This window comes from Aquarana catesbeiana, linkage group LG03, assembly GCF_042186555.1.
Source record: "Aquarana catesbeiana isolate 2022-GZ linkage group LG03, ASM4218655v1, whole genome shotgun sequence".
Lineage (NCBI taxonomy): Eukaryota > Metazoa > Chordata > Amphibia > Anura > Ranidae > Aquarana > Aquarana catesbeiana.
Genome location: NC_133326.1, coordinates 327449014 through 327465288, shown reverse-complemented (window position 1 = coordinate 327465288; position 16275 = coordinate 327449014). Strand labels below are relative to the sequence as shown.

At 42.3% G+C, this 16275-nt stretch overlaps 1 protein-coding gene across 4 annotated transcripts in view; it reads right to left on the bottom strand.

Annotated features, from left to right (window-relative positions):
* Positions 1–406: 406 nt before the first annotated feature.
* The window catches only part of UNC5A (unc-5 netrin receptor A), a 596423-nt gene continuing 580554 nt past the window's right edge, over positions 407–16275 (bottom strand). For all 4 annotated transcript variants that reach the window (XM_073620469.1, XM_073620471.1, XM_073620472.1 and 1 more), the window contains one exon: positions 407–1633. In XM_073620469.1, coding sequence (XP_073476570.1) covers positions 1468–1633 — 166 coding nt within the window. In that variant the 3' untranslated portion in view covers positions 407–1467. The remainder of the gene's footprint in view (positions 1634–16275) is intronic.

Genomic DNA, 16275 nt, shown 5'->3' with positions numbered 1-16275 from the left:
TAAAATGCTAATCTTTTAGTTGTTTACCTACTACTTTTCTAGATTATATCAGAGCCTTATTCCATTCCCTGTGTTGTGTGTAGCTTACCAGTTAGGCTTCCTTTTCTATGGTGCGCAAGACAAACGAGGAAGCGAGTTAGATGACATAGCCTGAACATATTCATCAACCATCTTCATCAGCAACTGTGCTCCATCTCAATAGATGAAAAACGAGAAACCTAATCCCAGAGAGAGTAAATATTTGTCTGCTACTGCAATCATGGTTCATTTTGACTGTTGCATTTTATGTAGTGCAATTCCACATGGCAGCAAGCAAACACTAAATCTGAAGCAATAACTGGTTATTATACGCTTTCTCCTTGTAATCAAACCATACAGACTTATTAGCAATATATATAATTTATTTACATTCAAGTCACCTAAAAGTACTATACACCTTCAGCGGAATGAACATAATATATACATAAGGCCAAGTGTAAATACTTGAATGCACTTTAATACAGAATGTAGAAAAAAACACTGGTCATTACACGTTTTGTTTTTCAAATGATTTTTTTTTTCTTCTTGGTCTGAAAAAAAACAAAAAAAACAAAACAAAAAAAAAAAAACACTTGTGTACACACATACACAATCAGACACGCTCATTCAGCCACTCCTGGAGCAGGGAGTGCTTCTGTTTTGCATATACAGCTGGTTTGAGGGGTGAGAGGGCCAATGGGCTAGATTTATTTGTATCGCTCCTTTTGTTCGGGTATAAACTGACCTGATGCTCCCTTCAATGTTCTTATGGCTATTAAATAGGGGAATGTCCATGTCTTCAATGGGGTAGGGGGACAAACGTGAATATATTGCACCTTTTTCCACTTACCTGGGAATGGGTGTTGGTAACAAATGAACAACACAAACACTGGGTGTCACTGTCGCACCTTCACTGACAAGGTAGCAATACAAGACACTTGGTTCAGAAAGAGAAGTAAAGTCTATGGTGATTGGTGGGCAGATTTCTCTGGGAGAGGTTTTGTGGTTTCGCTCTCCAGTGCATTACATAGCAGGATGTGTTGGTGTTCATGAGATGGTCCACAAAATGAAACAACTTTGAATACAATGCCTCTTCTTTTTTTGTATCTGTGTGGAATGTGGCATCTTTATTGGTTAAGTCTTACCATACGATTCTTGTGTATTAAATGAGAACAGCATTACCATGACATGTTTAGCTGTAGATGAAAGTCGCATCTTGCTCCATCACTGAAGATCCTGCTCTGCATAAAGGAGCTAAAAGTCTTAAACTTTCACTGGCAGAGAAGGGCTAAAGCATAGAAAGGTGTGTTTTTAGCCTTCCATCCCCTCATATGCCAGGGAGAGGGCATTTTAAGAGTGACATCCACAGACCTGATATAGGGAGGTTGAGTCCTTTGGCCAATCCTGGACACAGGACTTGCTGGAAATTAGCAGGTAACTGGAACTACTTCAGCACTCTGCTTCAGACATCATGTACATGAGAGAGTCTTGTTTGCCAATTTCTGCCACTGCAGCTGCTAGTCGTGCAAGGTTCCCATTGGGGAAGTTCTGAGCTTCCCATAAGTTTAAAAGGATGGCAGTAGGGCTTGACTTGGAAAGGAGAAAACCTAAATGGCTGCAACAAAGAAAGAGAGAAAACAGTAAGTCACTTGAAGCATTATTTAATACAACTTTTTTTTCCCTCAATATTACATTAACATTCAGTCAATTTTAATCTTCTAACCTAGCAAAAGTACTAAATATGCAAGTTACATTGGAATATAATGACCTTCATAAAAAATAAATTCAGCGTACTCACATTTACAATATTTTTTTTTTTCATAGCTATTTCTTTTTGGAGACAAGCTACAAAACATGAAGCAAGTGTGGGGAGACTTCTATAGCTTTTAAGGGATGGAAGGGAGGTAGAAAGAGACAAACTGAAAAAATGTAGCCAAGCTCAAGTTGGGCTCTCCCCTTTTGAGGAGAACACAGTTGGGTGTGGACGGTCTCTTCCTTGGAATGAGAAAAGGACAGAGAAAGAACTGTGAAACCCCTTATGTAAAACTGAGTACTGCAATTCCTCCTCATTCCACTTTTGTGGACTGTTACTAGAGAAACATCTGTTTTCTTTGAGAGGCTGTTTGCCATTTTGTAGGATTGTAGTTATGGTGCTATATTCCATATTGATGGACCAATGTCTTCGTACCAGCTGTGGACAGTTTAAACCATTTCTACAGTAATGAAGCTGTTTGCAAAGTTTTTTATTTGTTATGTAAAGGTACAGGGCTGCAGGCACCCGGGTTAAGAAAGTAAAGTGATGATATTTGTGAAAGAAAGAAGTAACTTAATGTGCACAGCCAATACCAATGGAATGTATCCTGGAGTGTTAAGTGCAAACCTAATCGACCTAGTAGCTTGTGGTGGCTAGCTAGAATGAGGCTCACCCTTTTGGAGGTGGTTCTAGACCCATTACATAGTTTCACGTGCCAGGTGACATGGGTCCCTGTGTCACATGGACAACATCAGAGCCCTAGCGTGAACCACGGCATATGCAGGACCCTACAAGAAAGTGTGCTCCAGGTGAAGAGAGGTTGGGGTGGAAGCAGATCAGGGGTTTTTGGAGCAGCCATCCATGCACATGTGCAGACATGGGGGTCTATGTTAAACATTTGGGCCGGGATCTGGGTTAACAACCTGGCCCCTGGATGACTTATGTTACTGTAGGCACCTAAATGTAGATTCGCCACATGGAATAGCTAGGGGGCACCTGCAGGGTTCCTGTTATGACAGATCTTAGAGGAGTGGCTAGTGCTTAACCACTTGAAAATGGGGCCAATTCTCACATTTCTCACATACTTGTAAAAATCTGCATTTTACGCTTGAAAATTATTTAGAACCCCCAAACATTATATACATTTTAAAGCTGAGGCCTTGGAGAATACAATGGTGGTTGTTGCAATTTTTTACGCCACATGATATTTGCACAGCCATTTTTAAAACTCAAATGTTCAGGAAAAAATGCACTTTATTAAATTTTAATGCACACAAACGTAATATATAATACCCAGTTTAGTTGTAAAAGCTAATTGTAGGGTAACATTGAGTAAATAGATGAAAATTGTGAAAGATTTGACTCCCGCGCTTCTGGCACAAATGAAAATTAAATGTAAAATATGTGAAAAGCGGCAGCCTCTATCAAAATAAATTTACCCTAAGGTAAGGATTGTATATGCATGTTTCTGAGCCCAGTTTCACAACAATACTATATACCAGTCATATATGTTGTATTTTTTTGGCACATAAATGTTACTTTGAATTGCAGATTTTGCACAGAATTGTGGATTTCACTCAGGAAAAGTCAGCGCTTTTCTATTTTTTATTTTTTTAAATTTTTCATTTTATTTTTGTTTGAATGCACATAGCTTCTAATAGTATGCATTATAAGTAAGCGATCAAGAAGTTTACACAGTAAGATATCTTTTACATTTTTTATTTTCTGCACTTTTTTTTCACTTTTTGCATTATGTGCACCCGTGGTATACACACCACTCAAGTATCTAGAGGTTGCAAATTACCTCTTAATAAGAGCAGCGCCTTATCTATCTTTCCCCTTTTTTTCATATAGAGTAAATAGAAACCTAACATTTCACACTTTAAAAATTGCATATGCCCTTGGAATGATGACAAACCACAGCACCTAAAAATCTCCATAGGTGATGCTTTAAAGGCCTTTACAAGTTTAAAAGTTTAGAGTTACACCGGAGTTATGTCCCTAAAATTATTGCTGTTGCTCTGACGTTCACGGTGATAACTCACATGTCTTGTGAGATCACCGTTTACTTATGCTTGGGACCTACATGAGCATTTGCATTTGTGTGTGGGGACAGGGGTGCTTTAATTATTTTTTTTATTATTTTATTTACATTTTTTTTTTTTTTACACTGTACTTAAAACATTTTTTTTATTGAACGTAATTGCTATCACAGGATGAACAACATTCCTTGTGATAGCATGGACCGTGACAGGTCCTCTTCATGGAGAGATCTGGGGGTCTATTAGACCCCCACCTTTCTCCTCTGCCCTGTAAAGCATCTGATCAAACCAAGATTGGTTTGATCAGATGCTTTACAGGCTGAAACCGGAAGTGACAAAATTCCTATCGCTTCTGGTTTCAGCTTGTAAAGCATCTGATCAAACCGATCTCTGGCTTGCAGTCTCCGCTCTAGATCATTCCAAAGCTGTTCTAGCGGGTTGAGGTCAGGACAGTCAAGTTCTTCCACCCCAAACTCCTTAATCCATGTCTTTATGGACCTTGCTTTGTGCACTGGTCCAAATCATTTGGTGGAGGGGGGATTTATGGCGTGGGGGTTGTCTTTCAGGGGTTGGGCTTGGCCCCTTAGTTCCAGTGAAGAGAACCCTTAAGGCGTCCGCATACCAAGAAATTTTTGATAATTCCGTGCTCCCATCTTTGTGGGAACAGTTTGGGGATGGCTCCTGGAAAATCTTTGCATCCCCTGCCAAGTATCATTATGCCTGCAGAAAGTGGAGAAAGCTCTGGCGGACAGGCTGCGGGTGATCAGCAGTCAGGTGTTTTGACTGGCAGTATGTCATCGGGCCAAGAAAGTTCTGTGCCCTTGTCACTGCAGCAGGAGGCTATGGAGCAAGATGAGCAGGTATGCTAAAGTTCATTACAGAAATGGAATCACCTTTCTTTGCATGGTCGCAAGTTTGCTGTGTCTGGATCATCTGAGGATGAAGAGGATAATGATGTCCCCCCCAAAACCTTTGAAACATCGGGTGACAGAAAAAGCTGTTTTTGTTCATGACTTGCCTATACAACATATTGGCGGTATAGTTCCTATGGATTGTGCAGTAGAGGGTGGCGGAGAGCAAGCTCATCTCCTGGCTTGAGACTCCCACCTGTGTACAGAAAGCCAGTGAAAGGGTGTGCAGACTCTGCTGTGAAGAGTGCTGATAAGGACATCTTCACTGTTGGTAACCCTTTCAGTTACTGGTAATGTAAATTATATTTCTGTGTCAGAAGTCTGTGCTCCATTTGTTCCTGACAATAATGTTGTTTCTACTTGATCTAGTAGGGTCTGTAACTAAAAGTGATGTACGGGATGTTGCAAGGAGTATGGTTATTTCCTATCCTGCAGTGGTGGCTGCACCTGTCCTGAGGGAGAGTAGGGCCAGTTATTTTGCAGTCACTAGGAGTGATGTAAGTGAAGGTCAGGTCAATCTGACACCATCTGGTAGCTCCTTTAAACGCAGCAATGTGGTCCAATTGAGGTGGGCTGGAGAAGGCCCCCCCGAATAGGAGAGATGTGGTGGACCGTATTCTGGGGATGGGTTTTAAAGGAGATTTTTGCCCTTGTCTGCCCAATTGGGTCATATGAGTATGACCTCTCCTTTGTCAAGGCAGAAGGTTTAGATGTCTTTTGGGAGAGGTATGAGCAGAGGTAGAAGGAGTCCCCAGGATGGGCAGGTTTGTCACCCAAAGTAGTCTTCCATCAGCCATTATACAAAAACGTCACCATTTTAGTACGTAATGAGTCCATTCCTGCTGCGGATCTGGTGTTGTGGTTGGGGAGATATGCGGATGTCCAAGCCCCCTTGAGGAAAGTTGTAGATGATAGGGGGATATGGACAGGAGGATGGACAGTGTTAGTAAAACTGCATGTAACGAGTAATGTTGTTAAGCACATCCCTTCATCTGCCTTTATAGGTCGTGACAGGATTATGCAGGGCAACCAAAACTGTGTCATCGCTGGGGTGAAAAGGGGCGTTTTTCAAGCTCATGTTCTGTGCAGAAATGTTCCCTCTGTCAGGGCTCAGGGCATGTTGCAAAGGACTGCAATAGTATTCATTGTAATATCTGTAACAAGTTAGGTCACTCCTATAGCCTTTGCCCTAAAGCCCTCCATAATCAGCCAGAGGTGGTGGAAGAACTGCTGAGGATGGAGGAGGAGGAACGTGGGGGGCAGCAAGGGGTTGGTGGAGCTGTTTCAGCTAGTCCTGAGGGGGCCCCCCCAGGTGCCAGTTTGCCAATCTGAAGGTGTGACCCCTCTTGTGTCTGCTCCCCAGTCTGTGCTCCCTACTGTGTCGGTGTCTACTTCTGTTGTGTGTTCTTCCCCAGTGTTTCAGCTGCCCAGTGTTCAAAATGTAACTAAGTCATCCAGATTGGCTGAGGCTGCCAAAGGGTCAGATTCGTGCAGATCTGAGGTGATAACTTCATCGGGCCTTCCCTAAGGCAACGTAAGACCTATGGTGAAGGTGAAGGGGGAAGTTGCCACTGCTAATGATGTAGATGAGGTCTTTCAGGGTAATGTTTCAAGGGAGGAGGGTGAGTGGACCAAGGTGGGGAGAAGGAGGAATAAGATAGTCCTGACCTCTGCCTCCTTGGTTTCAAATTTAGAGGTAGATGATCTACCTCTGGCAAACAAGTTTGGGTCCTTATCTGAGAGGGAGGAGGAGTCTTCTAAATCCGTGTCTCAGATAGAGGATGAGGTAGAGTGTTTCCTAAAGAGGTCAAGGCCTTCAGTAAGGGGGGAGGGAGCTCAGGCTAAGAAACGCCTATCTCAATCATCCTGATGGCAGTTCCCACTCTGATAAAGGTGGCAACGATTAATGTTGCCAGCATAAAATCTGTAAGGGCTCGTAATATGGCCTTATTTTTGTTCAGCGAGATGGATGCTGATATTTTATTTTTGCAAGAGACCCGGCTAAATAGCCTTTCCGATGTTCACCTGGCAAAGAGGGAGTGGAGACGTGGGCCCTCCTTCTGGTCTCTTGTGGCTGAGCCTTATAGAGGAATTGCAGTACTTTTTACTGGCAAGGTAACGTGTCAGCTGGTTATCGAGGTAGAGATTGGGTGGTGTATGGTCCTGGACTTCTCTGTGAAGGGGCATGATCTTTGACGTTTAATAAATATTTTTGGACCACAAACTAGATGGGAAAGGAAATGCCTCCTTACAAAGATTAAGCCTTTCCTTTTTACATCTCGGCAAGTTGTCTTTGGAGGTGATTTTAACACCGTCACTAGGCCCAAAGACAGGAAAGACTCCACTGACGGCCTGAGATATGATGGCGTCTTTCTTAATACGATAGCCAGAGAAGCAGGTCTGGAAGATGCGCATATTAAGCGTTGCCCAGACAGCATGGGGTACACATTTTAGCGAGGCAGTTGTGAGAGCAGGATAGATAGTTTTTTTTTTCTAAGGGGGACTCTGCCTTTGCAGCTCCTGAGTGTTGTATGGTGGAGTTCTCTGATCACGTTATGCTGTCTGTTATTCTCAATGCTTCAGATATGCCACCTAAAGGAAAGGGTATTTGGAGGATGAATTCGGCTCTGCCGGGTGATGAGGAGGTAAGACAATCTTTTGAGGATTTTTTTCAAGCTCAGGTAACCATCCTGGATTTCTGCAGCAGTAAGTCGGAGTGGTGGGAGCTTGCGAAAAGCCAGATTAGTGGGTTTTTCAAGGCCATAGGAAAAAGGAAACAGCTTGGTAAATATATTGCCCACCAGCAGCTGCAGAGAAAACTTGATCGCCTTGTCTCGAGTGGTGGAGATTCAGGGGCAATCTCTGAGGTGAAACTTCTCCATTTTAAGTATCAGTATGACCGGCACGCTTCTTTGATTCTGGAAAGGGACTATGGGAAATATCACTCGCCCGCCCCTTATCAGAACTGCAAACAAAGTGCAGCAGTTAAGACGGTTGTTGGGCTAAGGGATAGTATGGGCTCTGTGACGAAATCCAGGTCAGGGATCATGGAGGTCTAGAGGTCTTCTGGGGGAGAAGTACCTCGATCGGGCAAAGATGTCGAGCTTTCTGGATTTTACACCAGGTCTGGGAAATAACATTCCGCTGGCAAGTTTGACGGGGGAAATCACAGCAGAAGAGGTATAGACTGTCTGGCTATTAAGAAAACACCTGGGCCAGACAGATTGACAGCTGAATTTTACAAGACTTTCAAATCCAGCTTGGTACCTTATCTTGTGGAGGTATTTAACGGCTGTCTGAAAGAGGGTTCACTCCCTCCCTCCATGAGACAATCTTCTGTGATTCTGTTGTCAAAAGACAAATATCCCCATTGATTGAGAATTGGCGCCCAATTAGCCTTCTCAATGTCGATAGATTCTTATGAAGATAATTTTCTGGCACTTGTTATCAGTAGCAGACAGATTACTTTCTCATCAGCAGCACTGTTCGGTCCAGGGCAAGAGCACTTTATCAGCAGTGTTAGCTGTCCTGGAGGCTCTGGAACATTGCAGAGCTGAAGGCTGGGGAAAGTATTTTGCTGGCATTGGATCAGGCGAAGGCTTTCCATCGTGTCAATCATGAGTACCTCTGCCTTCTCCTTGACAAGTATGGCCCAGAGGGTGGGTTTATTGGATGGCTTAAGACTTTATACAGAGGCAGAGAGCTTCATGTTTGTAATGGTTGGGTTGGATGGCCCTTCATGGTTGGATCGGGGGTGTGCCGAATACGTATAGCCCTTTGCTATATGTATTCGCAATCAACCCCTTCATCAGAAGGCTAGAGAGAGGACCATTGTGCAGGGTGCCGGTGGGCATTACTGCTGAGCCGCCCTTGAGGGTTGTAGCCTATGCTGATGACGTTTCTGTCTTTATCTCTGGGACAGAGGAGGTGGTCTCAGTTATAGAGCAGTATTCCGAGGCATCAGGCTCCAAGGTCAATCATGATAAAAGTGACGTTTTTTGGATGAGCGAAAGAGGTGAGAGCTTTGCACTTCCGGACACCTTCCCGAGGCCTCAACAGAAAGTCAAAGTATTAGGCATCAATTTTGGCCCTGATGATTATAGAAAGTCAAATTTGGAATCCAGGCTGAATGATGCTGATGTCGAGGAGAAATGCTGAAAGGGGAAAGGGTGGACTTGATTAAGACCTACCTGATTCCTACCTTTCTGTATGTCAGCTTTATTTGCATCTTGCCAGAGTCTTGCTATACCAGGATTTATAGATCAAAGTATAGGGAGTGGCGCTGTGTTAGGAATATAGATAAAAATTAGCAAGAAATACAAGTGTATTAATAAAAGTGTAAAGATAAAAAATGTGAAATTTTTTGGTATGATCCAAAAAATTACTTACAAAAATTTTTTTTATATATATGTCCTTGTGTTAGTGCAAAAACACCTTGATCAGGTGAAAATTAGTATTATATGTGCAAAGAATCGCAAATATCAAACAGCATCACTAAATACCATAAATACATCTTCACATGAATAAATATAAAGTGATGAAGTGCCAAAAACAATAAATGTCCAAAAACAATACTTGTCCACCAATAATGTGTAAATGTGCAATAATTATAAGCAATAAAAAATCATTGATAATGTGTCCAAATCGCAGCTAAAAATCGCAAAACCATCTGTTGTTTGGTGCAAGAAAAGTTCATAACCAATAATGTGTAAATGTGCAATAATTATAAGCAATAAAAAATCATTGATAATGTGTCCAAATCGCAGCTAAAAAATCGCAAAACCATATGTTGTTTGGTGCAAGAAAAGTTCATAACAATTGTGCAGAAAAATCTTCTTAGGTGATAAAGTGCCGTGCTGTGACAACTGGTGGTCCCCCCAATGTGGTTGCACTCACCGGAGCGCTCCACCCCTGCAGGGGTACGAGCGTGTAATGTTGGTCCTCTCACTCCAGTCCTATAGGTGTCAGTTTCCTTCCACGCATCCCATTACCAAAACGCAGCTGTATACACTGAGAGGTGGGGACAGAAGACCCCACTGGATATCCGCTTGCAAGCAATCCTCTACAGTGCTGTCAGCACTCCAGTCTGGTGACAGACTGGAGTGCTGACAGCACTGTAGAGGATTGCTTGCAAGCGGATATCCAGTGGGGTCTTCTAATACCAAGGGACAGGAAGTCCCCACCTCTCAGTGTATACAGCTGCATTTTGGTAATGGGATGCGTGGAAGGAAACTGACACCTATAGGACTGGAGTGAGAGGACCAACATTACACGCTCGTACCCCTGCAGGGGTGGAGCGCTCCGGTGAGTGCAACCACATTGGGGGGACCACCAGTTGTCACAGCACGGCACTTTATCACCTAAGAAGATTTTTCTGCACAATTGTTATGAACTTTTCTTGCACCAAACAACATATGGTTTTGCGATTTTTTAGCTGCGATTTGGACACATTATCAATGATTTTTTATTGCTTATAATTATTGCACATTTACACATTATTGGTTATGAACTTTTCTTGCACCAAACAACAGATGGTTTTGCAATTTTTAGCTGCGATTTGGACACATTATCAATGATTTTTTATTGCTTATAATTATTGCACATTTACACATTATTGGTGGACAAGTATTGTTTTTGGACATTTATTGTTTTTGGCACTTCATCACTTTATATTTATTCATGTGAAGATGTATTTATGGTATTTAGTGATGCTGTTTGATATTTGCGATTCTTTGCACATATAATACTAATTTTCACCTGATCAAGGTGTTTTTGCACTAACACAAGGACATATATAAAAAAAAATTTTGTAAGTAATTTTTTGGATCATACCAAAAAATTTCACATTTTTTATCTTTACACTTTTATTAATACACTTGTATTTCTTGCTAATTTTTATCTATATTCCTAACACAGCGCCACTCCCTATACTTTGATCTATATTCCTTGGGGGATCACTTAGGTGTTCCCTTCCTATCTAGGGGGGCTGCAGGTGTAAGTCAGTCTATGAGCGCGGATTCGTTGATATATTTATACCAGGATTTATAGTTTCTTCCAATTATGGGGGAACAGGCTGAATCTTGTGAAGCGGAATGTGACTTGTCTATCTAGACGGAAGGTTGGCCAAGGGATGGTCAACCCAGTTGTGTCCTCTCTGATGTTTTTGAAACATCGTTTTTGTAACATGCTAGCAGAGAGACTGCCTGGATGGGTAGGTATTTTCCAGATCTGGTTTAGAACTTTTCTGGGCTGTTGGGAGATTGGCGGGCCAGTGAAAAGCCTAAGGGTCAAGCCTAAGGGTCCCGTCTTATGTTGCCCCGTGCCTGAAAATTCTTAGACAGTGGCATGTGACAGCGGAGGATATCAAGTCCCTCCCTAGGAGACTCCTGGGTGAGAAGATCGTGGGTACTGTCTTTCATGCGCCACTGGCCTTAAGGGATTGCCCAGGTCATATTATGAGGGAGGGTTTACGTTTGATAAATTCTGAGCGGATTCCCTTGAAATTTATGGTCCAGGCCTGGCTCGCTTTCCACGGTAGGCTCTATGTGAGGGGGAACGTGAAGTGGCGCTCTTTGGACAATCGTGGTTGCCCAAGAGCGGAGTGTCAGGGTGAAGTGGAAACCATGGACCACTTCTTGCTTCAGTGCCCTTTCACTATAGAAGTCTATAAAAAGGTGGGGAGGGCTCTGAATATTCCTTTCCTGCCTTGCATGTCTTATGCTGAGTGGGTGTATGAGCATTGCAGAATCGCAAGGGATTTGATTTGGACACGTTATTCTAGTCAGCTTAGTAGTCCGAATGCACGGTGTCGGGTATCCCTTCGGCAGAAAGTCCTTCCTGCTCCAGTGGTGGTGTGTGAGATTTCTGGTGAGGCAGGGAAAATTTGGGGTCTCGAGAAAGACAGATGGCAGCAAAGGGTCTGATTAAAGGCGTGGAGAAATATCAGTGAATAATTAAAATTGAAACTCGCGCTGAATAAAAAAAAAAAAAAAGAAAAAACAGTAAAAAGGAAAACTAAAGCAGCTGCCACACACAAAGTGCTACTCACTAGAAATGTAAAATTATGGCAATGTGGTGCTCGCAAATGTTATTTAAACATGCGTGACTAAGTGTAGATGAGTGCAGATGTGAATATACAAAGCAAAAAACATCATCCAAATAAATGTGCTGAATGTTCTGATCCGCCTCAGTCTTTGATAACGCCCTGTAGGTTGGCGAAACATGCCAACGTTTTTCCGGTGGCACTGACGTAATTTCCTGCTCCTTGGAACGCACATCCTGGTTTCTGGAACGCACGCCGTGAGCAGCGTCCTGATCCAACTCTAATCCCTTTACATGCCTGTTTTTATCAACTATTTTGTAAGTACCCATTTGTATATGGAATAAATCCCTTTTCAAACGGTACTTTTCACTATTAGTTCCATTTTTTTTATTATCCTTTTTGGTGCCTGGCGATTCTGCTGAGAAATTCCAACAAGAAATCCTTTGATCTGATGTGCACAACACCACTCCTGAGCTTCTCTGGATACCATCACATAAGCCTGAAGTGACCCCCAGACTGCAAAGCTGGGGGTCATCGCCATTTGGTGAGTGGGGACACTTGTGGGGGTGGCGTTTCTGCACTTGAAATGTCCTGGAGCGTCTGTGGTCCATTGCACTTCAAAAGTTTTTATTCCATTGCGGATCAGAACATTCAGCACATTTATATGGACTTTATATGTTTTTTGCTTTGTATATTCACATCTGCTCTCATCTACACTTAGTCACACATGTTTGATAACATTTGCAAGCGTGGAGGAATACCAGGCCTGTAGCTGCTGTTTGTTGATCTCTGGGTGTTGGGTTCTTTCCCTGTTTTCTCTTTGGACACTTCCTTTTTCAAGGACATCATTTTGAAGAAAGGCTACGTACACATAATAATCTATGTTTCTTGGTCTGAATGTTAATCAAATTGAGCAATGTGTAGAATTTTTAAAAATGTCTGTGCTATTTAGTGAAAATAAATAAATATATATATTATAATGCAGTGATATTGCTCTTGGTTGGAAAAAAAAACCCTTTGCTCATATATTATAGGTTGAAGTAAGCTTTTATTAATAATAATAATAATAATAATATTATTATGTTTAGTCGTGTATACAATATGTTATACATACATAAAAAACAAAATATATATATTTTTTAATATTTTTTTTTTTTTTTGTATTTTTGTAAAAAAACAAAAGTTTAGATGTGTTTCTTGTTTGAAAGATTCTCAAAATAAAAAAAATGCCAACTCAATATTGAACCCTATGGAACAAGACTGGGATGCAAAGTTCATGTAAAGGCAGGTGTCCCAATACTTTTGGTAATATAGTGTATATATGTCAGTCGGAAAGTGGGTAATTTGGATGCTTGATGTAGAAGCAGGTGTATTTATTGGCGTATAACATTCACTTTTTCACCATGAAAATGGGTGCAAATAACGTGTGCGTGTTATACGCCGATACTTCAATTTTAGCTGCCTCGAGGGGGGCGGAACGAGTGCCGTCAGATTACAAACAGTGAGAATCTCCTGTTTACTTGGCGGCCTCTGTAATAGGAAGTCCTGTCTCCTGGGCCGTCATTGGACCACTGTTCTGTCTATCATAGGAGATTCTCACTATATGTAATCTGTCGGTGCTCGTCCCGCCCCCCTCCCTGTCCCCTTTAGGCTGCAGATGGGCATCGATCGGGCTGCACTGATGGCAATGGTTGAGGCTGCTGCATTGATGGCAATGGTTGAGGCTGCTGCATTGATGGCAATGGTGAGGCTGCATGATGGCACTTGTGAGGCTGCAGATGGGCATTGATCAGGCTGCATTGATGGCAATGGTGAGGCTGCAGATGGGCACTGACCCTTATTTTGCTTCAAAGTTCCTTATTTAAGGCCTGTGCTTGTTATGTGCTGATAAATATGGTATATGCTTTAGAAAATAAATAACCTCTGATTGGAGGCTATAGTCCACACTTTATAATGTCATCAATGTATATTAACCACTTGCCGCCCGCCACATAGCAGAATGACGGTGGCAAAGTGGTTTCAATATCCTGACTGGGCATCATATGACGTCCACAGGATATTGGGGCGCTCATCGCAGCGATCGTTGTTGCGGGGTGTCAGTCTGACACCCCGCAACACCGATCTAGGTAAAGAGTCTCTGACGGAGACTCTTTACCACGTGATCAGCCGTGTCCAATCACGGCTGATTACGATGTAAATAGGAAGAGCCGGTGATTGGCTTTTCCTCACTCGCGTCTGACAGACATGAGTAGAGGAGAGCTGATCGCTGCTCTCCTGACAGGGGGTCTATGCTGATTGTTTATCAGCACAGCCCCCCTCGGATCCTACCCAGGACCACCAGGGAAACCATCCACACTGGACCACCAGGTATGCCCCCTAGACCCCCAGGGAAATACTAATCAATGCCCAGGCAGCTGCCAATCAGTGCCCACTCACAATGCCTACCACTGCCAGTGACGTGTATCAGTGCCCATCAGTGCCACCCATAAGAACCAATCTTTGCAGCCTTTCAGTGCCACCCATGAGTGCCCATCAGTGCCGCCTATCAATGCCCATCAGTGCTGTATATCAGTGCCACCCATCAGTGCTGCATATCAGTGCCCATCGTCAGTGCCCGCTCATTGGTGCCACCTCATCGGTGCTGCCTTATCAGTACCCATCAGTGAAAGAGAAAACTTACTTATTTACAAGATTTTTTTAACAGAAACAAAAGCAAAACTTTTATTTTTTTCAAAATTTCGGTATTTTTTTATTTGTTTCGCAAAAAACAAAAACCGCAGAGGTGATCAAATACCACCAAAAGAAAGCTCTATTTGTGGGAACAAAATGATAAAAATCTAGTTTGAGTACAGTGTTGTATGACCACGCAATTGTCATTCAAACTGCGACAGCACTGAAAGCTGAAAATTGGTCTGGGCAGGAAGGTGTATAAGTGCCCTGTATTGAAGTGGTTAATGATGCCAAATTAGCCTTATTTATCAGCTTGTGCTGAATACAAGCAGTTTGCAATGTCCCACACCCAACATATTCTTCCACTGTCAAAAATGGAATGCTGTATTGTTGAACAGTGCCAGGACAAGGTTATTTAGCACCCAAAATGAAAAGGCCAATGTGTGCCCATACTATAAGCTGCAAACTACAGTAACAGCATAGATTGCAGGTCCTAACCATTTTGCACCCCGCACTTTTTCTACTGCTAAATTGCCTGCCTCTTCTGCCTGGCCCTGGTGCCAAATGCTCCAGTGTTAAACCTGATCTTCCCTCTCCGAGTCTGGGATTACAGAAAGCATTCAAACAATTGGAACTGATTTATGATTTGTGCACTATGATAGTTCTTGTTTAGCATGCTTTGATCAAAAGCTGAACATTCTGTAGAGAATATTCTTCACCTTTCCAGCCTCTAGAGCTTTCAGTATAATCCTGAAAACCAATGAATAGTGTAAAGACCATGCATTTATTCATATTTATTGCAATGTATACATTTGTGCAGAATTGAATTAAAGATGCACAGCAATGACCCCGCTGTCAGGAATAAAATATGGCTGGACAAAGAATTGTTATACTCCAAGGAAATGGTTTGATAGTTTATCCTTGACTCAAAATACATTTCAATCATAAAAAATTTACTAACGGATTATATTACTTCAATCATAGCTTGATTTGTACTGCTTCTAGGACCATTGGGTGTAACTGAGTGAAACAAGTCAGCCAAATGAAGATGCAAACATTGATTTCTGGATTGAGGCATGTCTCAAATAGGCTTACATTCACATGAACGATCTTTCTTATGTTCTCTGTGGCTCCCATTCATCCGCTTATCTAGCACAGCATGACTTCAGGTTCAAGTGAAGGCCATGTACCATATGTGACTATGGGCCCTGTGTAGTGTTCAGTAAATGGTTATAGATTAGGACCCTACATAACCACTAGGAGACAATCAAGTTTGGCAGCCTCTAAAAGAACACTTCTGTGGTTTTTATCTTATTTTTCTAAATTTCCAGTGCTTGTGATAGTGAAAAAAAAAAATGTAATGTTAGAATTTCTGAAAAATAAATTGTACATTCTGTAAGTGACCATATAAAAAGTAATTTGCAGGCAGATTAAGTATTTCAGAGGTACTGATATCAGCCAGTATGGCCGATGCAGTCTTCTACCCATGCCAGCAGTGCCCCTGTTACTTTTACTGTCCCCGCGTGATCCAGATGTTTGATGATGGAGACTGCTACTGATGAACAGAACAAGTCTGTCTGTCCAGTGAGTTGTGGTGCTTGGGGCTCTGTGATCTGGGAGCCTGGCTGAGGACAGGAAAGGAACAGATGATGTCTGAGAACACACCAGAGGTCACTCTGCCACATGAGGTCCTGGGTGAAAAATTTGTGGGATACTTGGAACAACATCAAGATCGCTACTTTAAAGATTGGGTTCCAGCTGTCCTATACTCAAATTTGAAAGGATAATTTCTAAATATTTGCTTTACCCACCACTTGCTGCTAAAGAAGCCCTAATAAA